The sequence below is a fragment of the Clavelina lepadiformis genome, chromosome 5 (assembly GCF_947623445.1).
Source record: "Clavelina lepadiformis chromosome 5, kaClaLepa1.1, whole genome shotgun sequence".
Lineage (NCBI taxonomy): Eukaryota > Metazoa > Chordata > Ascidiacea > Aplousobranchia > Clavelinidae > Clavelina > Clavelina lepadiformis.
In genome coordinates, this window is record NC_135244.1 from 14,268,502 (window position 1) to 14,292,799 (window position 24,298).

At 35.9% G+C, this 24,298-nt stretch overlaps 3 protein-coding genes and 1 long non-coding RNA gene across 8 annotated transcripts; all 4 read right to left on the bottom strand.

Annotated features, from left to right (window-relative positions):
- Positions 1-84: 84 nt before the first annotated feature.
- Positions 85-7,591, bottom strand: LOC143459273 (uncharacterized). Its single transcript, XM_076956348.1, has 9 exons — positions 7,398-7,591; positions 5,702-5,892; positions 5,427-5,595; positions 3,953-4,074; positions 3,449-3,629; positions 3,025-3,263; positions 2,373-2,601; positions 1,722-1,846; positions 85-1,590 (listed from the first exon to the last, which is right to left on the bottom strand). The coding sequence occupies exons 1-9, from the start codon at positions 7,459-7,461 to the stop codon at positions 1,435-1,437; spliced, it is 1,476 nt and encodes a 491-aa protein (XP_076812463.1). The 5' UTR covers positions 7,462-7,591; the 3' UTR covers positions 85-1,434.
- A 3,806-nt stretch (positions 7,592-11,397) lies between these two features.
- LOC143459276 (E3 ubiquitin-protein ligase TM129-like) lies at positions 11,398-12,995 on the bottom strand. The gene is made up of 2 exons (XM_076956350.1): positions 12,783-12,995; positions 11,398-12,639 (listed from the first exon to the last, which is right to left on the bottom strand). Exons 1-2 carry the CDS (start codon positions 12,991-12,993, stop codon positions 11,729-11,731), a joined length of 1,122 nt encoding a protein of 373 aa, XP_076812465.1. The 5' UTR covers positions 12,994-12,995; the 3' UTR covers positions 11,398-11,728.
- Positions 12,996-13,036: 41 nt separating this feature from the next.
- Positions 13,037-19,202, bottom strand: LOC143459274 (uncharacterized). The gene is made up of 2 exons (XM_076956349.1): positions 18,543-19,202; positions 13,037-17,035 (listed from the first exon to the last, which is right to left on the bottom strand). The coding sequence occupies exon 2, from the start codon at positions 16,228-16,230 to the stop codon at positions 14,107-14,109; it is 2,124 nt and encodes a 707-aa protein (XP_076812464.1). The 5' UTR covers positions 16,231-17,035; positions 18,543-19,202; the 3' UTR covers positions 13,037-14,106.
- Positions 19,203-20,668: 1,466 nt separating this feature from the next.
- LOC143460746 (uncharacterized) lies at positions 20,669-24,089 on the bottom strand. Of its 5 annotated transcripts, none has more exons than XR_013117954.1 (6): positions 23,035-24,089; positions 22,595-22,788; positions 22,342-22,484; positions 21,843-22,222; positions 21,625-21,772; positions 20,669-21,514 (listed from the first exon to the last, which is right to left on the bottom strand). It is a non-coding gene; the product is annotated as an uncharacterized LOC143460746 (long non-coding RNA). The 5 variants fall into 5 exon arrangements; XR_013117953.1 differs by having other exon boundaries at positions 21,843-22,257; XR_013117956.1 differs by having other exon boundaries at positions 21,843-21,974; positions 23,035-24,084.
- Positions 24,090-24,298: the final 209 nt, after the last annotated feature.

Sequence of the window (24,298 nt, forward strand, 5' to 3'; positions counted from 1 at the left end):
TACCAGCACACATGTTGCATATCCTTGTAATGATGACGACTTAGATTGCCAAACTTATTAATAAAAAAGATTTGTTCCAAAGCATCCGCTTTAAGTAGTATTTATTTTTGTTACTAGTTAATGGTTGTTCGGTTTTAATAATCTAATTGTCACCTTGTCCAAAACATATCGATAAGCCATGTTGTAACGGCCGCTGGTGGCGCCAAGGCACAATGTTGGCGAGTTTTAACATGAAAAACTCCAGCAAGGTAGTGTTTAAAATACGTTGGCAAAAGTGGTCCATTTAAATATAAAATTGGTCGACACGCAAAGAATACACGAGACCTATTCCAAAAAAACACAAATCAAGTCAAAAAGTAATTTTAAAATATAATTGGATGTCACTAAACTTTGTATTGAAAATTTCCCTTTGATGCTGTAACAATTAACCAGTTGACAAAGGTGCATGTCTCTCCTTTAACGATTTTTAGAAAACTTAAAAATTCCCAATTAAATCAAAGAGATGCCAACATCTTCGCTTTTAATAATTACCATTACAAACTGATGAAGCAACTGATAAAAAAGTGAAAAATACCAGTTTTGCCATAATTTCAAATGCCTCATAAAAGTTTCAAGTTTAGTTTCAAACAAAAAGGCTGCAAGGTTTTATCCGGTTTGTGGTGCTAATATTTATTGGTGTAAAATGTAAGAAATTAAATTATAACGATAATATTGTTTATGAAGCATACATGCGAGACTTGGAGAAGATAAGCTGTTCATAACATAAAACTGCGCTTTAAGTGTGTGGAATTTGGATTCAACGAGAGTGTTAAACTTATTTACAAATAAACTTTCAAAAACTTCCCGTTTGCATAAAACATCGCCACTGAAAACAGTATCAGAAAAACAAAAGTGCACACAACTCAAAATATGACTGTATAGTGACATCAATAAAAATGTTGGTGTATACTATTTGGTCAAGAGTTTCAAACTGGCCGAGCCTTTTAGAACACGTCGATACATCAACGCTGAAATAATTCCAACTCACCACTGCACTAGAAGCATAGCAGGTTAAAAATAGAAATTTGTCTCCAAGTTTTCAGATACTTTTAAGAGTTTAGGCAACAATTAACGAATAAAATTGAAGAAATTTCCAAAGCTTTTTGTTAAAATTTTTATTATAGAGTGTGGATTATTCCGGCGTTGAAATAAAGATATGTATACCCCAGGTTTGTTACCACATACTTGTTACCATACACTTCGGAAACCTTTTAAACTTAATGGCAGATAGACACAGTGTTATATATTTCTGCCTAAAAACAAAACGAGCGTTATGGATTACTGAAACATGAAAATTTAAAAAAAGCAATGTCACTGATGAAATGATACACAAAACAAGGATACTAAAAATCTCTGATACTGAATGAAAATTCCGCATAGGAATGGTGACCAAGGTCAAGTGCAATGAGATCCATCGGAGTTACAGTAATCCTTGAAACAGCAGCATCGGCAAACACTCGTTGTCTGATTCGGCCGGCATTGAAGGCGATTGTTGTTTATTTGATTATTCTGACAAGCCAATGATTGCTTGCAAGACTTTGTAATTGAAATCTGACAAAAACATTAAAACGGAGTTAGTCGCATGTAAACATTAACCAGAACTTGACCAAAACAGGTTCCCAAGCAATGCAGTAAAAAATATTAAAATGCCAAGATTATTATTTGGTTATAGGTCTACATACCTTGTCTGATTCGATTCGTCGAATTTCACTCTGACAAGCTTCTCCTGCGCCACATTGTTCAGCTTTCCCTATACGCTTGCACTCCTCCTCAGACGAGGCTCCAATGCATTGGAAGCACATAATCTCTGTGCAATGTCCATGCATGTACGTTTTAAAAAAGTAGCAAAAGAAACTAATTTTTATTCGAACAGTATGAAAATTGTTTAACTACAGCAAATAAAGTCCTGTCTGCAATATTTCCAGAACTGACAGTCTAACCTTCGTCAAAGATTTGGTATTAAACTTTAGCAAAAATTAGCCTTGAAGTAATTTAGTGCATAGGTACTGGTTAACAGTTGTGAGCTATGTCAAACTGATATAATATAAAACATGGACTTGCTCTCGCTCTCTTCTAACTGTAAACGAATACACGTAACGATAATGAGCTAAACTACAATTTCAGATGCATGATTTTGCTAAACCTTTGTACGATGTTTATCTTTACTAGTTTAGAGTGATCTATCGGAGTTGTTACAGTTCTCATCGTTATGGAAATTGTTTATGCTTAGTAAATTGCTTTGGTCGATATTGGTTTCAGTGTTCAAAACGATATTTGCTATGTTTCAACGTCACAGTGGAAACAAAAAGAGCTGATGGCGAATGAAGTCTTACGTTTGTTTCCTTCCAACCAGCCAGGAGGAGGATCGGGTACAACAAAAGGTTCATTCGAACCAAAGATACATCCCGTAGAGGAATAGCCAAAATCAAGCGTAAAGTTGAGCGTAGAAGTGTCTTCCGAAGTTCGGACGAAGGATTCTGCAGTTTGCAACATCGATGGATCGATAAGGTACCGGTTTTGGTTGTTTTGGAGTGAAATCGGAACTCCAAGCCTGTCCGTAACCTGTCCCAAAACATACAGTTCTGTAAAATTAGAAATAAATGTACAACGGCACTAAATGATGGCATCCAAATAATTTTACTGGAACAATTACGTGTTAAGGGAATTTTTGGAACATATGAAAATACTTAAGCATCCCACCAGAGGTAACATTTCCTTTCATGCATGTGTAATAAGTACAATATGATATATGTGTAGCTTTAACACACTTTAGGCGCTTAGGTGATATTACTGTATTATTGTCAATTTCAAAAGTATTTTACGACTGCTTAAACATTTCACAAATTCATTAAACATTTTTAAACCGTCTTGGGAAAATTGGATATTTGAAATAGAGTAGGCCTACCAAATAATGTATGAATGTTCTGATTGTTTATTAAAAGAAAAACACAAATCCAGAAATAAGAAAGTTTGAATAAACAGTACCTCAAAGTTTTTAACCACACACGGCATGATGATTCCAATCTTTCTTAGGATATCACCCTGGGGAAACCTAGCAATTAGTTCTCGTTTCTTCCTCTTGGGGTTTAATGTTTCAAGCTCCGGGATAAATCCGTCATCTGTTTCCATCAAGCGACCGAAGGCGTTGGCATTAAAGAAAATGTTGCCGTGTTCTTGCCTCCGAGGAGGAAAAGAAGTAGGAAAGGAAGACAATTGAGGAAATGCTAAAACATATAAACTAAATAAATATATAAAATATATAAATATATAAACAACCAAAATAAATATATTATACAAATTAAGGTGTTAAAGAGTGTTTTTTATTCAGCACAAACTGCAGAGCAACAAATTATATACCTACAAGGTATTTTTATACCTCGTATATATAGCCTTTAAGGCCAATATTTACCGTTTGCTGGAATCGACTCATCCCAGATAACTTGAATATCAGACACGTCAAATCGGCAAACTTCATTAAACGTGGCAAGAAACACGATGTTTCTGCCAAATACCAATCTGTTTTGACTCAGTACAAAGTCTTTTGCTCTTACGTCATCCGCAAATGAATTGATGCAATAAGCGTTCCAAAACTAGAATAAAAAGTGGAGCTGGAAAATGGTGATAAATTTAGGAAGACTACAAGATATACCAAATGCTTTGTCGTCAAACACCTTTTCTGCCGTCGTTTAATTGAAACGACGACATGAAGGCATTACGCAACTAACGGCATTATAATTCATGTTATGCGGGTCGATTTCATCTTAAATCAGGCTACTCTCTCCCCGTGTTCACATTCTTAATCACCAACCACTGACCTTTAAGGCTAAATAAACCCAATTCACATGTCACTTATTAAAGCTGACTGTATGAAGCATTACGTCACATATTCTTGTATACTGCATTAAAAATATACCTGAAACATTGGAGGCTTACAAGGCAGGCGAACTGTTAACGCCCACCAATCATTCTCCGGCCGCACCGTAGGGAGTCTCACTCTGCCCCTTGCTTCTGCTTCTGCTTGAAAGCTGGGGAGTTCTGCAAATTATCATGCATAACGTAAACGTAATTTAAAAACCGTTTTTACAGTGTAAAAATGCCCCTGTCTTCTCGTTTTACGCCGAGTCGCAGAACCTTCTTAAACGACATAAACAGTATGCGTTGTGTTGTTGGTAGCACTTTCTCGGAAAACTGTGGAGGAAGTCAGAGACATGTTCCGCTTAAAAATCCTTCATCTTAATTTGCTGTGTTTAAGTACTTTATTTAGAAAAGTGAGTCTTTTGTAATATAACTACTCTAATTAATACTGTAAGCAGTTGTTAAGAGTCAATTAGAAGTGTTGTGGTGAAGCTTTTTTACCCACTCCACTCGACGTAATAAAAAATGCTTTGAAAACAGACGGTATTCATTTGTAATGATGTGCAACAGCAATCAAAGTTTGTGGGTGTGTTTGGAATGTCTTGCCGCAGTTTCTTTTGTTTGAAAATAATCACGTTTCACATAATAAATGCCCTCTGATAGGCCTACATGTTTAGCTTAGAAAGTTTTCGTGGGTCTATAAAACCAAGCTGTTTTATTTCATTTCTCAAATAAACTTATTTAAATGACATTCAAGCAGTAAGGTTTTTATTCCCGTAGTGCAATAAAATGGATATATAAATAATGTTAAAATGTTCTCCAAAAATGCTCCAGTTATCCTATACCTGGTTGTGACAATTGTGAAAAATTTAAGCTTTTCGTTAAATTGAAAATTTGATAAACAAAGGATAGATTTAATAAGTAACATTCAACCTTTTGTTGCACAGTCGCTGGAGATGTTATCTTGTCATAACAAATCATATTTTTGTCACATCATATTTTTCACCGATCCTAATTTTTGTCCCATTTCGGTCTATATGTATATACAATTGCAATCTACATCCATGAAGTTAGATAAAACAAATCTACCTCAATAGTCATTCTTCATATAGGCATAGAACTTTTCTGCTTTACAAAGCTCTTATTAAAAATAACTACGGATGTTTTTTACTGACAGTCATGAAACGTATTCCCTGTCTTGTAAATTTCATATACGTGAGATTATGATTGTAGGCTGCAATGCATGATTTTGCCCTTTTAAAAAACTTCCCCAGGCCAATTTTGAATTCCATCTGTTGTCGTACGTTTCTACACTGGATTTAGCTTTTATGATGCATTAAAATAATAATATTTTTACCAATCTATATGTTCAAGTTAAGTTGTTGACATTTTGATCCTTATATTTAAACCATCATCATGCAGTATATTGGGTAAAGAATATTATCATCATGATATCAGCGGTGTTATTTATAACCACTGAAATCAGTAGCTAAAAGACAATTAGCCTAATTGATAAGCTGTGTATAACTAACCATTGCTCAGAGCTGCGTAAATATATTGATCTAAGCAATTTACAATCTCGTCATATGTTACATCTCCAGATGTCATAAAATTGGCATCGACCAGCCGCGCCTTGAAGCAATTGACGCAGGTTGTTATTTCGTTCATTTTCTTTGTACCAGCACGCACAATTTCGCAATTCTGTCCAAAAGCAAAATTTTAAGGTGAAATACATGGTACTGCAATGCTACTGAACTTCTAACAATTCAACTATTTCCACATAGAACTATGAACATAATGTTTATACCGAGTTGCACAGTTGATATGTGGTCGAATACCAATCCTTCATTTTCAAGGCTATCTCGGCACTGCTCATACCCAAGCAAAACGCTACTTGGCGGACCCAAGGTTTCGTTTCCCCTGAACATCCACGAAGTTGAAGTGTGACGTCGGATTCTTCAACCGTTCTCTTTCTTCTGCATACTTCTTGTCGACAAGCTGTATGTAGAAATAGAAATGGTGGGCCATAATTAGGCTACTCATAAAACTGTGAAAACTAAATGCAAATGAGTTTCTAATTTCTAGCAAGGCATCAATGCTACTGAATTTTGTTATGGATCAAAGCATCAATGCTACTGTTTATGTATGGAAAGATTTCTCATTTCTTAGGACAATTTAACGGCAAAGGACATTTCCGACTATTACAGAGAGAATAACAATGCAAGTTTATTACTGGGTCAAATTATAATTAGGTCAAGCAACAATTTCAAACTTGATTAAGGAAATCAACACCTACAATTACTTGAAATAATATGTATAATGTGTATATTCAGCTTCCTGCTTTACGAATTTCAAGACTTAAGCAATTCTTGATTATAATTTATAATCTGACGTCAGGTCTGTCGCGATTGCTAATTTTCGCATATTGGCAAGGTTATGTTTAAAATTTATTAATTTGTTATGGAAATAGATTAACGATCTGCTTTTACCGCGTAGCTACGTGGAGTGATGAAATCGAGAAATCAACGCCAGAGAGGGTTCAAATCCGTCTTGGAATTGGAAACCCTTTACCTGAAGTACTACTTGCCATTTATGAAGTATATTGCGGACCGTTTTGATATTAACAAGAGCATAATATCCTCACTGGAAGATATTAAAAAATGGCTTAAATAATTTCAACCAAGCAATGAATTTTCTTATCTTTTCCATATGCAATTAAATACTTGGTCTTAATCCATCCCTTGATGGACTTATTCCAATGCCTTAGTTTTGATCACATGTTTATATCTTTCCTTTGATGAAATTTATGTGAGCGCCTAGTTTAACAGTTGCATGAAAAGGCAGTCTGTAACAGGTACTTGCGTCACCGCGAGAAAACCTCGCTTACAAGTTTTGATCATCTTCTGAAGAGATAAAATTACGAAACTAGCAGCAATATGATACATTACTAACCGCATTTAATTTCGTCATAGCTGGGGACGTCCAGGATATATTACTTGCCAAACCAGATTGCAAGGTTGTTTCACATAATACCACAACTATGTGGTTACAATATTGTCGTGATAAGCTGGAACCACAAGCGTTATGCTAGCGAATATCATCAACGCAATCTCAGTAATCGTTTTTAACAGATTACCGCAGGCATGGACAACACGAAATCCTACCAATAAGACGCCCAAACTTAGAGTACATGATTGCTGGAGGATGACGTTTGGTATGTTTAGAATAAGAAACCGTAGGTTCCCTTAATTATGTCACACATAATGCTTGGACAACAAAACTTGAAACATCCACGATCAAACATGATAATCGTGTCAAATAGTCCCCAGCAACTGCGAAACAGCAAGCAAAGTGCTATCTCTGAAGTAGTATGTATAAGCGCATTGCAAACGATGTTTCAGAAATACAGAAACATTTTGAAGAAACCTTGTTCTGGAAAGCAACATACTTGTTGAAACATATTCCTGGCAGAATAATTAGTTTACTTCGATCAAGCCTCTTACCATGCGAATCACGTTCTAGGCAGAAGAATATTCCAAGTAATACAGCAATTGAAAATTTCATCATCAACTTCTTTCGAAAAATGGATTATTAAAATAAACACCGTACAGTTTTACAACACCCGTTACTAATCTATTAATAACCCATGTGAAACCGGCAAATGCGGAAATATGGCCTGCATGAATAGTATGTATACACAAATAAAAATCATGAAGACTCCAATATATAGCGCCACTTCCGCTATTTTTTCCTTTATTTAATTGAAAAGGTTTGACTCACATTGGCACCGTTCCAGCGTCTCGGTATCTGACATTTAATCAAATTTTAATTCTAAGAATTTCTAACTTCCAACCCTGTTTTCACTCGATTACGTTAGTTTAAATGAATTGAAAAAACCTTGCTCAGACATCTACTAACCTTGACCATTGTTAAACCTTATTTTAATTATAGCTAAATCAGGGTGGAGGAAATTTATTCGAACAGTTGGCGGCTGTTCGGAAAAGCCATAATGATAGGCAATATTTCTGGCACAGTGAAGAAAGCACAAGCACTGTCTGTCACGTCGCCCCGAGGCCGTCTATATAATGAAAGCAGTCATACAGCAAATTCAAGGACTGCTTGAATTGTTCTACTCTAACTAGCCAACACTATCGTTTAAACGCCAAAACGTTTCATTGCATTACACTGAACGCATTTGGTTGGTGAGGCTAATAACGAAGCGGAAAAGGGTGAAGCCATTATTGCACAGTTGTCTCATGCTGGCCAGCTCTCTTGAGTGACTGCGACCAAAAATGTTTCAGATTTTAACGTTTAAGGCTCAACATTTCGCAAATGTGATAGGTCATTTTTTTCGCTTTCTATACTTGTTCGATTTCGTAATGAAAAATCTGACTTACGTATTTTAAAGCCATTATTTAAATTTGAAGTATTTCTTTATTTTACTTGCTTATTGCATATAAATGCAATTGCATAACATGTCGTGCTGCTCTCGTTAACAAGTTTGGTTAAAAGGGAATCACTGCTGCGACTGCAAACATCTGAAGAATCTATGTGTTTGCCACATGTGCTTTGGCAACTTTTTTACACTTTTTGAGTTAGCAACAGCCTACTATCCAAACAGAAGTGAAGCAAACAATAAAATCCTATTTGATGCAAATAGTTTGAAAACATTTAAGTAAATAAAATATTGAAGTTTTCACATCCGACAAAAACTTCTATGAAATTTTTGTTGCTAATTTTGGAAAACGACTGCTTATGGTATTGGCTGTATTAATTGGTGTATTGTTGGTGTTAGATAATCCACAAAACAGTAAGACTTGTTAATAAGAATTTATACCCAACACGAAAACACGAATAACACCGATTTTATCAAAATCGTTGACGAACGTTGCGGAGAGTAACGCATTTATTAAACCTTCAAATAGCAAGACAATCTTTGCTGTGTTAACCATAAAAACAGATAGTACAAGACACATACGACATCCGGAAAGTACCTTCGTGTTTGTCGAAAAGCACGCTTTATTGGTAAGACCTGCTTTGTGTTAGGTGAAAGCACTCTCTGTGCATCGTCGTCATATGTGTTTGTAAGATGATTAAATTTTTAAACGTCAAAACTTTACAGTTAAATGCCACCGCACTGTTGAAGTCTTGGCGCGAACCACGACATCTAATGTATCATGTTTCCACGGCTTGCCAACATTCCCTCAGGACGTCAATGATGCTTTTTATGCCAGTATATATTGTCTGATAGGCGACAATATACGCAGATATAGTTTTGCATTTAAAAAAGAAAATGTTAATTATTAAAATAGCGCTGACTAATCAGCATTTTTATCGAACTTTATCTGTTCTAATGACGTAAAACTAGCGTGACCCCTCTCATGGGGACATGTTTTTCCTCTGTTTTTTGGCCGTCTTCAATCATCTTGTCACGAAATTTTACTGACGTGATTTATTCGTGCAACTACTTTATGTACCGTGTGCATGTGCATCATTTTTCGGTGAAAGAAAGACTATACAAATATATTGTTTATAATATTAAAATGTTTTGGCAGATTTTAGGTTAATAGGTATTTTAGGTTATTAGGTTAATATGTGTTACTGTGATAAATTGATGGTAAACGAATTCTAAAGAAATGTATCAAAAACTAACGAAATCCGCAAGCAATATTCTTGTATCGAATAGTTGATTCATATCTTTTCATAAATCACTTTTAATTCTTCAGCTATTTTTGTTTACATTGCATTACATCTCATGATTCTGCCCTGTTGAAACCGCGCTAAACCGTAAAAAATCGTAAATAAATTTAACAGTCAACATTTTCGAAACTGGACGGAAAGGGTAAGCTCTGATATTAGGACGTAGGCATTAACAGAATTTTAAAACTCTAAGACCTAAGTTAATAGATTTTAAACAATCTATTTCACTTCTTTCTATTACAGAATTGAGTTATATTAATTTCGTAGAAATAGTGATACTCACAAAAGTGATAAAACCGAAGTCGCTTAATCTTTGCAAAATTACTAAAAAACCAAATAAGAAACTTTTTCATTAAAATGTATTTAAAATTTTTTAAAGGTTAGCTTAGCTTTGCTTTGACCAAACTTTAGCTTGCAAAGTTTTCAAAGGTAAATGCTTTATTGAGTGGAAAGAGTTTAGGAAAGGGCAACTAGCACAAATTCAAAGAAGTTAATAATACACGCTTTTGCGCACGTTTTCGAGCAAAATTTAACACGACGTGCAAGGCGCAAAGCTCTAGGCTCAAATGCCCGCCGGTCAAGTCAGGCAAGTGCTATCACTGGCAAGTAAAAAGCTAAAGGACCATTGAAATTCGGCTCAGCATTACTAGCAAAGTGCTGTAATGATAACCGTGCTCTCGCAACTGGGTATCACTTTAGAGAATTGCATATTCCACTTAGGCCTATTACGTACGAAATCTCTATGTAACTTATCACACAAATTACATCACTTTTTGCGCAGCCAGTTTGAGAAAACCACATTGGCATGTTTTACTATTTTCGGCGTAGTTCCCATATACGTCATTATCCAAATAGAGTACAGCGAAAAAAATTTAAATTTTGGATTGGAAGAAAATTTAGACTGTCTTGTGCATAAAACGCTAAAAGATGTTAAGGTTAGCCAGCTGGGTGCGTTGTGACACCACACCGTCTATAACTCTATAACATTGGTTGTTCAGCTTTCTCTTTCTGTATGCTAGATTTGTGTTTTCATAAAAAAATCGTAATTGTATGTAAGCATTTTATGACCTCGTGGACCTCAAAACGTTCCACGTGAAGCTGGTTTCCCAATAAGCTAATTAGTAATTAAGTTCAGCTGTTTTAAATTTAATCAACGAATCAAATTACCACCAATCGCTGTCCATCACACGACTCTGATAGCGGTTTCCGTCAACCGTTAAACATTTGTCAACTGGTGCTGTTTTGTTGGGCTCTTGAAGTTTCCTTACTTTTTCTTGCCGTATATGCATATCTTAAATTTCCATTTGCTTTTTTTTGAAGGATGATCTCGCCATTTAAAGGCATGTGCGATAGACTCGAACACACACAGACCTGCCCATGTTACGAAACAATTCGTTTTAAAGTGATACGTATACGACATTTTAAAGTCAAATACTAAATATCTAGCAGCATATTTCAGTGGGATAGGTGCTAGAGAATCGGATGCGTATATTTATCATTACACTGTAGTTGAACAATGTTACTTGGTTTATTTTGTTGAATATATTGGTGACGTCTAAGAAGGAAAAGGGTGCAAATACCTGGAATCGAATAACCTGCAGCCTCCATAACCCGACGTTTTCCTGGGTTCTGGGGTTGATCTGACGTCAATTATAAGTCTTCCAATCGTCTTCAATCACGCAGCTTGTCGTAACTTCAACGACGAAAATTTTGATATTTTTACCACAACAACTTTTGTCACAATTTCCTCTATCTCGAAAAATAGATAGCAATGGTTGCTACCACAAAATGTTTTTCAAAGTATCGGTTTGCATTATTTATTCAAAAGTATTTTTGCGTAAAAAGAATGTAATTGCTTAAGTTTGGCGCATAAAACTCCGTTTAAAATGGATGAAAATGCCGGGTAAACTGTGAATGTTAAAAATACATTTCACTACATGTTAACACAAAATAAACTAATGTATTTGACACACATATTGCTATACAATGAACAAACCACGAGACATTGATGAGTAAAAATAACAAAAACAATACTTGGAGAGAACTTTGAACATCACCATGCAAGATTTACCATAAACCCACTTGGAGCAAATGAATACAACTACTGGAAAAAACAATGACATGGCCAACAAATTTAATCAAAACTGCGCTCCAATCCAGTCCTGCTAATGCAAGACACGTCTAGTACGCAGAAATGGACTCTACACATCGGACAAGTACAAAACCCACCAAGCCAAGATCCGGGATTCGACTGATCCTGCCGACTGGCGTACCATCGCGCCATGCACTCCATACACCACATCGGCCTGCAACGACAGTTTTCACATTCGCCATCTCCCATATCTGCGCATTGTTTCAATAACTTGATTTCTACTGGCTTCTGATCGCAGCCAATACAGTCGCCGAGCTCTTCGTCGGCATGCACAACATAAAGTGGGTTTTGTACAACGTGTTCCCGAAAAACTTCAAGAAATAGTTCCACTGAAGTCGTGTGCACTCGTATGTTGGGAAGAGTGAATACGCTCACTCTTAACTTTTCTTTGAAATCTATGTATTCTGTTGATAAAATTCTGATTATAAACGATTTATTTCGTTTCAAGCAAGTTACTTTAAGATTTACAAATTGAACTGTGGCCATGGTTTCGGGTGAAACTTGAAACTGCTCAGTTTTTCGAACCACCAAACGCAAATGATCCTGCTGAATAAATGAAACAGAATATGTGTGTGTTTTAATGAGCCAGTTATCTGTCACAATTACACGGGATTTGTAACTGTCGCCGCTGGTATACTTATCTATGCTTCTGAACTCTGCGTTGATCTGCATAGCAACATCTGAAAACGAGTTTGAATAAACCAAGAGCATTTTTGAGATGGGATGATTTTTCCATTTCTCCAGGCTCCAGTAATAGACAACGCCTACCATAACAAGGGCAAGAGCAAGTGAGCAGAGGAGATAAATTTGCCAAGCGATATGGACGGTCCCCTCACACACGCGAAAAAAAGTTAGCTTAGATTCGCTGACAAATGTCATTCCAAAAAAGTAGCCTGTATAAAAGCAAAAATTAGGAATCACTGCAAAGTCTCAAACAAAATTGAAAATATTTGAAAAGAAAGATATATGTACCAAACAATAAATCATATTGCTTAGTATAAATATTGCTACTAGCTGAAATTAAAAAAAAACTTGCCCAAAGGTAAACTGGCATGAAACAAAATAGTAGCAGCAGTGCGTTTGATGTGGTAAAAAGTGAAGTCATTGCTTTCACTGCCCAACCAGCGACGAAAGATGCGCTGAACTGTAAGCCCAGAAGTCTGAAATTCTGTTGGTGAAGCAACAAATAGCAGTGCAATGAGCCAGTAAAAAAATGAAAATGCGATAGCGGGATTAACAGATGTCATCACTCACTCTTGGCAGTTACACCCTAACATAATCTTTCTGTACCTAGAAATCACATAATAAAAAACAAAAATAATATTGTATGACCGACTTTATCAAATTACATAGTACATTCATACTCAATCTCTAATACCAATCAACAAAATTTCTTCAAACGCATCAAATTTTTCTATTATGTTTTTGTGAGAATAGCAGAAGTGTAAGATATTAAGATGCTTTATACCAGGGGTGTCGAAACTTCTTGGGATCTCGAGTTACATTTACAATAACCAGATCAAAATGATCAATCAATAACCTAAAGCTTTTACCAATGGCTAAACGTGTTTTTTATTTCGACAAGCACGCCTGTATTAATTACCAAAAAAACTTTTTAACTTCATAAAGTCACTGTGAAATGTTAAACGGTTTTGGTTTCAGTTACAGTACTTGACAATTGACTGGTGCAAAAAAGTAACATAAAAAACATTTGATTGATGTTGATAGATGATTTTCTGAAACATGCAAGTACCATTACCAATCTTTCAAATTCCATTATAAATTACACAAAGGGTGTATAAAAGTAATGAGTCAAACTAAGAAAACATGGCTGTAGGGAATTTAGCAGATTTGTTTTATTCGTTAAATCATCATAATGCTTTAACTCTAAGAGTTTTGCAAAGTATTTAGCTAAAAGTGGGTCAACACAGCTACATCCAGCAGGAATTGTCACCTGATCTTCTTCCTCAAACAAGACAATAACCTTGTCCAATCAACGCAGCAACAAATTAATTGATTGCTGGAAGTGAATAATTAAGTTGATACTAACCGCATTTCCCTAGAGGATTATTTAAAAGGGAAAACTTGTTCGTGTTTTTAGATTCTTTCAGGTTCATTACATTTCCTACACTCCTTGAGATTTATCATCAATACAGTAACTCCAATAATAATACTTTGTGTTTTGTGTTGAGACAAAGAATACAATCTCAGTAAAGGTTCTACATATACACAACACTGTAAACATATTTAGCTAAGACAAAACAGTACAATTGCAGCAACAAATATTTATAAAGAAACATCCTCAAAATATGGGATAAAGTAGAGACATTTAAAGAGCATATAAATGAAACATATCAAATTCATTTTTCCATATAATATATTAAATATGAAACCATTCTTATCAATCCTGGATTTGTGGAAGGGTTTGGATCTTTACCATTGTAAAAGCCAAAGTAAGTAATTGTATTTTCGCCACCTGTTAGAAACTGAGATATGTCAAAAGTCCAGGGATCTACTTGCAATCCATCACACCAACCATCTCGTCCATACAACCATGTTCCATGTTCGTTAGGTACAACACCTTCAGGTACTCTGTCAGCACAGCCTTCTGGAGTACCAGCATTTAAAAAAGTTTTAGTGAAGTTATGTTTTCCATTTACTAAAAAGTGGTGAGATGTAGGACAAAATTCACCACACCCAAAATCATCTGACCCATGCCCAGTAATGACAGCGTAAACTTTAACTGATGTCACTCCTTCTGGAACATTAAATGTGATTGGGTGATAATGCTTGTTGTAGTTTTTATCAAAAACTCCACCCTTAAAAAGTGGTGTTACTTGGACAGGTTTTTCGCTTTTCTTTATAGTGTATACACCATGCACAACTTTCTGTGCAGAAACTGGATATTGCTTAGTACTGCCTTTCTGAAATCTTAACTTTAATGAGACCAGCCAGGGCTGAGCCCACCAAGCATCAACCTTCATCATAAAGAAACACTTTAAATTGGGTTTGGAAGTTTTGAAAAGGGGCATAATGGCGGAAACATCAGTAATCCAGTGACCGATTCTTCGTCGAAAAGTGGTTATCCATCTACCCAATTCTGCACCACACAACGATGAACCATCACAACATACATAAAGTGTAGCAACATGGTCCCATGGAGGACACATTTCATCCCTGTCGCCCGGACAAGAAAGTGAAGCATCCAAATACATGGCATCATACTTATCTATGCTGTTCAAATGTACAGTAACGTTCCCAGTTCCATTTTGGCCTTGCATAATAACATTGTCAAAAACCGGTACAACGTAGTCTTTTAAATGTGAGATTTTAGTTAGTAAATTTTGGTTAAAAGTTAACCACTGCATTTGCCAACTTAAAAACTTAAGAGATGGGTACAAAAACCAACCAGGTTCAGAAACATTGCCACTTCCATCTATAGTAAAGTAATAGTTAGAGAATGAAGTTGTTTGCAAAGAAGCGATAAGACCACTTTGCTCCACAGCAGCAGCAACAACTATTTCTGCATTGTATGGTATACTAGCAGCTGGGATAGTAACTTGTTCATTGCACTCACTTCCATAGCAGTTGAAATCTTGAACAGGATAACCAAGTCTTGAGTAAACAAGCACACCAACTGATTCAGCTTTTTGGAGGTTAATCACTTTTTGAGCAACTGAGCAATTTGCAATGTCATCCGATACTAACGCTACCTTGTTCTTAGTATCCCCGATTTTTTGTAAGTCGCATGCATCTGCAACTGCTGTAACTTGGGGAGATGGAATGGCCCACTCATGATTAAACACCCAGTCATATCTTGCATCTACACGTTTTAGGACTTTTATTTCAGGTTGCCACTTAGGATTTGTAAACAACACCTGACCTAATCCACACCCATGATCATAACAAGACCATTCCCTTAAAATGGAAGCAATCCAATTCCCGATTTGAGGTATGGGGGTAATGACAAAAAACATCCTTGCTAAAAATTCTTTTTGTTGTTGTTGAGACATTTTACTCTGAGTTAAACCAGAGATTATCTGTTGTTGCATCCATGTAATTGTAGTCATGCTATCACTGTCAAATGTCATAAAAACATAGTTCACATTTTCAGGACTTGTTTCAACAAAGTCAATTAGGGATTGAGCATTGCCCCACATACATTCTAAAAATCCTGACTGGTTGGTAAAAGCATGAAAACCAATTGGAACATCAGATGGCAGTTGTTTACTGGGATAACTTACTTTACCATGGTTAAGAGTCCAAACACTAAATTCTTGAGCTTTTGTTCCAGGTAAGATTCCTCCAGTTCTCAGTGCATTTACCTCACTGATCTTTGAAAAATGTTTGTATGAATTTGCTCTTTTTGCAGTGACTAAAGTATTATCAGTTAATGGCTTGTAAAAAACATCACCAAACGCACATCCGACAAATAAAGAAATGCAGGACAAAATAATCCCAGTAAAACAAAAAAGCTTTTTCATTTTATATCGGTTTCATGTGTACACTGTAAGTAAGATATCGATGAATCTGTAAATAAGATTGTACGACTTCACATTAACGTCATAGTATTGATGAAACCAAAAATTATTAGACTTAAACAACTGGTGAAAAACCTTCAATAGTAAGTATAAATGATAAGCACCATAGCTTGTGATTTCTTTAACCAAATAAACAAAACAAAATTTAAGTGAATTAAAAAAATTCTCTGTGCTAGTTGGAGCAAGTTTAGTTTCATGCAATCCTGGATATTATACTATGGGTTGTCGATGAACTACAGAAAGCAAAGTGGGCCGCTAAAATTCAGTAAAACTGAACCTACCTGATTATATGTCATGAAGCTGCTATCCTTATAATCTGGAAAACAGCCGCTAATCTGTATGCTGTCAACGCATGAGAATGGGTTAGCAAGCACATTCATGAAACTACCCCATGATAGAGCCAAGGGTTAAAGAGCTCTGTTATTTCAACAAAAAAAGAGTTTCATAGACAGCGTAGTCTGGCATCATTACATTTACAGATTGTCAGATTCGAAGGCCAGCATACTGAGGTGAAAAAAAATGTTAACAAATGCAACAAAAAAATCCAGAGACTGTGGAAAAAATTTTAACAGAAGTCGGGGTCAGACTGTCGTTCCAACGGCCAATAAAGCATTTTGTTGAACCATGCACACTACACAGAATGCATGATTGCATGGTAAAAAGTGTTCCGCTGTTGCAGTTCATCCCACAAACAAAAAATTACATTCCCATTGGAGAAAATGGTTTGAAGATCGGTTAGATTCCATCACTGAAACATAAATTGACATATATACCAGATACGGGGGAACAAAGTACGAACTAAATAATTTCACTGAGGCCAAAATAACCCTGAACTGAACTGAAAAAGGCTGTCAGTTGTGATGAAATCTTATTTGAAAGAAAAAGGCACAAACAGAGAAGGAAGTATTTGGCTGATTCATTTTTAGATCAAATGCCACACCTCAGTCAGCAAATGGGTGGGATTATATTCACCTTAATACACGAGGAAAGTGATAAAAAGGATTGCTCTAATATAGTAGAATGACACTTAATGAGTAGAAAATTAATCTTTGAAAACGTGCCCTTTTTTGGCAATCACTAAATTCGGATGCATTTTGAAAAGGGCGATGCTAGTGGCTAAACCTTAAACTAGCATGGTATGTTATTGTACATTACTTTTGTTATACACAACTTACTCAAGGGCTATAGTAATACTGTATTATTGTTTTCCAAACTGATAGGAACATGCCGTGATAAGTAGCGATGCACTAGTTCTTAAAATAACATACAACAGTGAAAAACTGGCAAAACCCCAAGGGCTTAACACTAGAAAGACCAGCGGTCAAAAATGACTTAGCTAGTGGTGACAGGAAACAAAGAAATTAAAGGGACCCAATTTCCACAACGAGGCCATTGAAGCAATATACCTAAAAAGACCAGTGGTCAAAATTGACTACTGCATGCTTTTCATAATTGTCTTTCACTGTGCCAGGCAACCAGACGTTATCAAAACAATGCGAGCGAGATAGAATATTACTGTTTTGTTCAAACAATTGAAACCTTCATTAAACAAAGTTTCAGAAATGTTGTGAAACTAATTACAACCCATAAGTTAGCACATTTCTGCTATTAAAAGTAGTTTTACAGCTGCACACAAATACGCGGTCAAAATCAACCGCAGTGGCCTTTTTAGGTAGAGAAAATTTGCATTCTTTTTAGTGTTAAAGCATGCAACATTGAAAAAATATAAATGTGCTCTATGTCAGCACAACAGAGGATCAGAATGGCCACCAAACCCATACACAGTTACTAAATTAAAAAAAATTGATAACAAAATACACACAATACAACATTAATAAACAACAGTAAAACGTATTCATGAAAATGTGGGTCTCTTTTGCTTTTGCACTCCCACATCTAGATGGAGTATTAAGGAATTATTACGTCATGATTTTTTTCGACAACTCTTATCTCTATCTCTTTCCCATTCAGGCTTTCAAGTTCTGAAGTTGGAGTGCAAAAGTATGAGAGACCTGAAGACGCAAAGGTCATGGTCACAAATGTTAAATACATTGCAACCTAAATAACGTAATACTGCAATTTAATCACAGTGACAAGAAATATTGTTTATCTTTGCTTTTGCACTCCAAAGCCAGGATTAAATCTTGATGAATTATTATTTATTACGTCATAATTTAGTTTCTATTACCTCATAACTCTTTCCCATTCAGGCCTTTAAGTCGGTGTGCAAAAGAAAAGAACCCACAATATCTCACCTGATTGATTGCACAACAAACGCTTTGACCATCAGCCTAGCCTAAGCTATAATCTCCATAGCCTAGCCTAAGATGACTGCAAAGCCAGAGTGGAAAGTATGGTCTATGCACGCACGAGATTCATCAACGTGTATGCCTAACTTTGTTATCTTCATGCCTATTTATAATAAATAAATAAAGGAACAGTGGTTGTTTCAACAGCAATTTATAATAAAAATAAAATTGAAACTTTACTGCATGTCATCATGTCTAAGTTTGCGTTTTGCACACACGATTTCTTGCCGAAAACTGCCGTACTTTGCAGCCGGGTTGCTAAACGTTTATTGTATGGCACCGTAGATGTACGAAAAAGCTTCACAGGCTACACAACAACTTGAATGGCAAAAAGGCATAGCTGAAAATTTTCGTATGTTAACATCAAAACATGTTAGCAAAAGTTAAAAAGTGCTTCCGTTGTTATAGACCTGCTAACCGGCTAACACAGAGATGGGCTCTCGTATACAAGTGTACAACCAGATGACGTCATAAAACAATTTAGGGTAGCCTGAAACTCCACCAGTAAGTGGTAACTTGCTGACTAGGCCTATATCTACGTACATATGAACATCGGGTCTAGTGCACAACCAGATCACGTTACAATTTGGAGTAGCTGGGGTCTAGTATAGGCAGGGTTGCCATACCGTCCTTATTTCTAAGATTTGTCCTTATTTTCACTTTCGTTCTTATTTTTAGGGCGGAGGTGGGCACTTTTTTCCTTATTTTAGGCATTTTGTCACCTTTAGTCTACCATTTTGTACCAAAGAGATACCAAAATTATGAACATGCAGATAGTGTCTTGTTTTTTTTTTGTTTTTTTAGGAACATTGGTTGCTTTCTCTTGTTGTACACGTTTAAGGTGGTATTCCTCGTTCATTTTCTAGTCGTCCTCGTTTTTGAGTTGAGACTGATGGCAACCCTGAGTATAGGGTTGCCACCATAGATATCCTATAAAACACTAGATCGCTCTTCTTATTGTTTTCGACCAACCAAAAATGAAGCCAATTGACCAGATTTGGCGGGAACAGTAAGGGACCCAAACTGGGCTTTGAACACAATTTTATAAGGCTTTTAAACTGTTAGGTCCAACGTTAAATTGTGAGATTTCGTCTTCAATTTGTAATCTATATAAAACATGGATAAAAGGGGAACTCAATGCTATGCTTACGGTAGTGGAAAAAGGAAAAAGAGAGTTAATAGCGCTACAGTAAGCGATAAGTTAAAGGAAAGAAGTGCCAGTGAAGGGAGTTCGGATGATGAGACAAGAAAGAAAATTTGTCATCCAAGAACCTTCCATGCGTAAGCATTTTTTGTGCATAATAATAATTACCTACAACTAATGTTTTTCTTGGTTTAACGTTAATACCGGTACCGTATGTAAACTGTAGCGTAGCCTACTGGCACTGACATAAAGTCCTGTAACTGAAAGCTCTTTTCTCATTGCTTAAGGTGTTAAATATGCTACTTATGTCTATATGTATACAGTCTATAGTCTAACTGTATCTCTTATTCAACTTCATGCTTCTTAGAGGCATATTGGCTGTATTGTGCCTTTTCAAGCTGACTAACTCCATTCTTCACCATAACCAATAATGCACGCCAAAAGTAACTACTCTCTTACTAGGCCTACTAACATAGAAGTTGATAAATGATCAATTTTTTTCCAAAGTCGTCTATTTATTAAATATCTCAGTGGCCCATTGACAGGAAATTCCTCGAAAAGAGTGGTGCTAATGTTGTTATACCTTGCTAAGATAAGACCACAAGCAGCAAAATGGCCCCCATATGAAACTTTAAAACCTGCAGATGTTAAACAACTACAGCGCTGCGATAACCACAGCCTTTATATGCCAGGTATATAGGCTACAGGTTAGTTGCTGAAAAATGAGTTGCAAAGAGCAATAGTGTAGTAGTATCGGCAGGTGTTTTTGTGCAACAGGAATTATTAATTAATCGTGTCTTTGCACCAGTCGTTCAATTTAATGAGCTGTAAGTTCTGACCATCTCATTAATATTGCAACTGTTGTGTATTGGCATGGCGTTCAACCAATAACTTACCTCAGCTAAAAGTGCACCTGAACAGTCTCAGCTACATTCGATAACATATTTTTATTAAAACATATATTTATAGTACCAAGTATATGAACAACAGATTTCCATCAGACTCAGACCGAAAGAAAGAATGGCTTGTGGCAATGCGTAGAGATTGTTGGATTCCCAGCAAACACTCAAAAATTTGCTCAGACCATTTTCCTGAGAAATATTTTTATGGAACAGGGCAATGAAACAGGCTTAAAGATGGTGCTGTACCAACTCGTTTTAAGAAATTTCTACAACATCTTAAAAAAGTAAGGTTATAAATTCCAATAATTATTGGCAGTTAATAAGTTATTTTATTATTATTAAGACAGTTATTTTAATAATTATTCCAATAATTATTGGCTATAATATACTGGCAAGTGTACAGGCACTGACATAATATACTAATATATATACTGGCAGTATAACTTTGAATTGATTCAATGCAGGCTGGTCATGAAAGGAAGAAACCATATACACGAAATATGAAAACTGGTTTGCAGTCACAATGCAGTTAAAACTCAGTCAGCAAAAGTCATTTGCATTTGTCAGGCATTTGCACTAACCCTTCAGTTTTACTCTTCCAAGGCATATGAGTATGTCAGAAAAACCTTCAACTTAGCTTTGCCAGCACAATCAACCATTAGAAAATGGTACACCAAAGTGTCGGCTGAACCTGGTTTTACAGAACCTGCATTCAGAGTACTTTCAGCCAGAGTTGAAGAAGAAAAACAAGCAGGTAATTTGTGCTTTAATGCTGGATGAAATGGCCATTAAGAAGCATGTTTCTTGGGATGGCCATCGTTTCCGAGGTTTTGTTGATATTGGTGTGGAAATGCCAGCAGATGATTCTTCACCTGTTGCAAAAGATGCTTTAGTGCTAATGGTTGTTTCATTAAACAATTCATGGAAAATTCCTTGTGGCTATTTTTTTACTGACAGTCTGACTGGTAAAGAGAAAGCTAACCCTGTAAATGTTTGTATTGGGCGGCTCCATGATATACGAGTAGTAGTTTCTTCTGTGACATGTGATGGTCCTTCCAGTCATCTTGCTATGATGAATGAACTTGGTTTGTCTTTAGGCATAGATAACTTCCAAACTTATTTTAACCATCCTGCAGATGAAAATTCCAAAATATATATGTTGTTAGATGTGTGCCATATGCTTAAACTTATACACAATACCTTTGGTGAAGGTGGCATACGGGTGGATTTTGAAGGAAAGAAAGTGAAATGGGAATACTTGGTTCAGCTGCAGAAACTTCAAAAAGAAGAAGGGTTACGCCTTGCAAACAAACTTAAGTTGGCCCATATAAACTGGAAACAACAAAAAATGAAGGTTAACTTGGCAGCTCAAGCAATAAGTGCAAGTGTAACAGATGCCATTGAGTACTGCAGCAACACATTGAAACTACAACAGTTCCAAAGTTCGGCAGCAACTGTTAGGTTTTTACGTATTTTTGATCGCTTATTTGATATATGCAATTCCAGAAATCCATGTGCTATTTCTTGATTTTTCTTTTGAATACATTCTCAAGTTGAAGGACACTGCTGGGGTACAAATGCTTAAAATAAGACGGAAAACAGGCTTTCTGGGATTCTTGATGGCAATAAGAAGTATAAAAGGGTTGTTTGAAGATTTAGTTGGGCAAAATCAATCTCCACTAAGATATATCTTACTTACAAGCTTAGCCAAGACCACCTTGAGTTGTTTTTTGGAGCCATAAGGTCAGCAGGAGGTTTCAACAACAACCCGACAAGCCAGCAGTTTACAGCAGCTTATAAGCGCTTACTTCTAAGAAGTGATATTAAAGGTGGAGTTGGTAACTGTGAACAAAAGTTACCAATTGAAATTTTGCATATATTCAATGGTGCTTCAACTAGTAACCCTCAGCTGACAGAATCAGGTGCTCATATTATAAGAAAATATGACCTACTTGGATGGGATCTAGAAGTCGACGAAGATCATAGCCTCAGTGAAATTCCAAACATTCTTGGTTTGTCTGAATACAAAAAAGCTGCCATTTCATACATAGCTGGCTATGTTAGCAAAATGGTTGATAAGCAAATTTTGTGCAGTCACTGTAGTCAAGCTCTTGGTTCAACAACCAATTTTCCAGTGTCTGACTTCCTGCAAATGAAAGATAAAGGTAAATTATTTAAACCTTCCGAAAGTGTAGTAGTAGTTTGCGAGGAAACTGAAAAACAGTTTTAACGTCTTCTTAAAACTACAAGAGGAAAACTTCCCCAAGGTAAAATGTAGCAAAATAATTTATATTTATCTGATGATTATTATATTTATCTGACATATATATAAACACAGCTTAGTTGCATAATTACAAAAAATATAGAAGATTATATACAGTATCATATATACCTTGAATTTGTTATGTCGGTTTAGAAAAAGGAGTATCAGAAGGTATTGCAACATCTGTTCTGGCTAATATCAACCTATCCTTAGCATTCTGCAATCTTCAATATCATATGTTAGACACAAGTGTCACCAACAACCATATCTTTGACCTTATAAAGTTAGTTTCAAAAGCATACTGCAAAATTCGACTTTACCACCTTGGAAAAGAGTACAATGAAGAAATTACCTGCAAAAAGATACGAAAAAAATTTAACAAACTTGTACTATTCAGCCATCAGTAATGACAAGTGGATGACTCGTTACTGTTTAATTTCAAATGTCAGTCATTGACATAGTAATGCATGTAGTAGTGATTAGTGAATGGTTTTGTTTTATCTCTTTTGTTTTGTAAAATTGTACATGTAAATAAATTTGGCTAAATGTTTATGTCCTTTTTTACCAAATTTTACACGTTTTACAATAGGGTCCAACAAATCAGATTCTTATTTGTAGTTAAAGTGTGGCACAATAGAAAACTAGGCCTATAGACTACAGTTAACTGAACATATTTCCAGATGTGTGCAGTCAATACTTTGACTTTGAAAGTACTGGGCTACTGGCATAGCACCAAAACTAGCCTAGGCAAAAATCTCTCAAAATCTTGAAACTATCACTATAAAAGTACCGATGGCGACTAGCCTAGCTGTTGAGACGACTAAAAGAAAAAAATAATCCGGTATTGACGGTATAGCCTAGCTTACAATGTAACAGATTCCTATCTGAGATTCGGAACATGGTATTACAAAGTAATGTACGAAGGTACTGTATCAATGCCCATCTCCGATTATTCCAGTAGCCTATCTCTAAAATAATATCGTGCTAAAGCTATAAATTTTCAAAATATACGGTAGTCCAGGCTAAATACGGCATCGGCGTATCCTACGATGTATAAAGAGTCCTAGCTCGTATAAGTTCTGTATAACGTTAGAACTATGCTCTTTTTACAAATATACCGTACTGGAGACAAGACAATTGTCGATACAACTCCTTCACAATTCAGCACCACTGTTGGGACTGACTGACTGGGTCCCTTAATGGCGGATTCGCAAAGTTTCAATTTGGCTTCAATTCCAGAGGCGAGTTGAGCAATCTAGTGTTTTATAGGATATCTATGGTTGCCACACGTCAGGATTTTCCCCGACATGTCAGGGAATTTAGTGTTCAGCTCGTCAAAAGTCAAAACTGTCTGCAACTCGTCCATGACGTAAATTGTTTACTACCTTTTAAG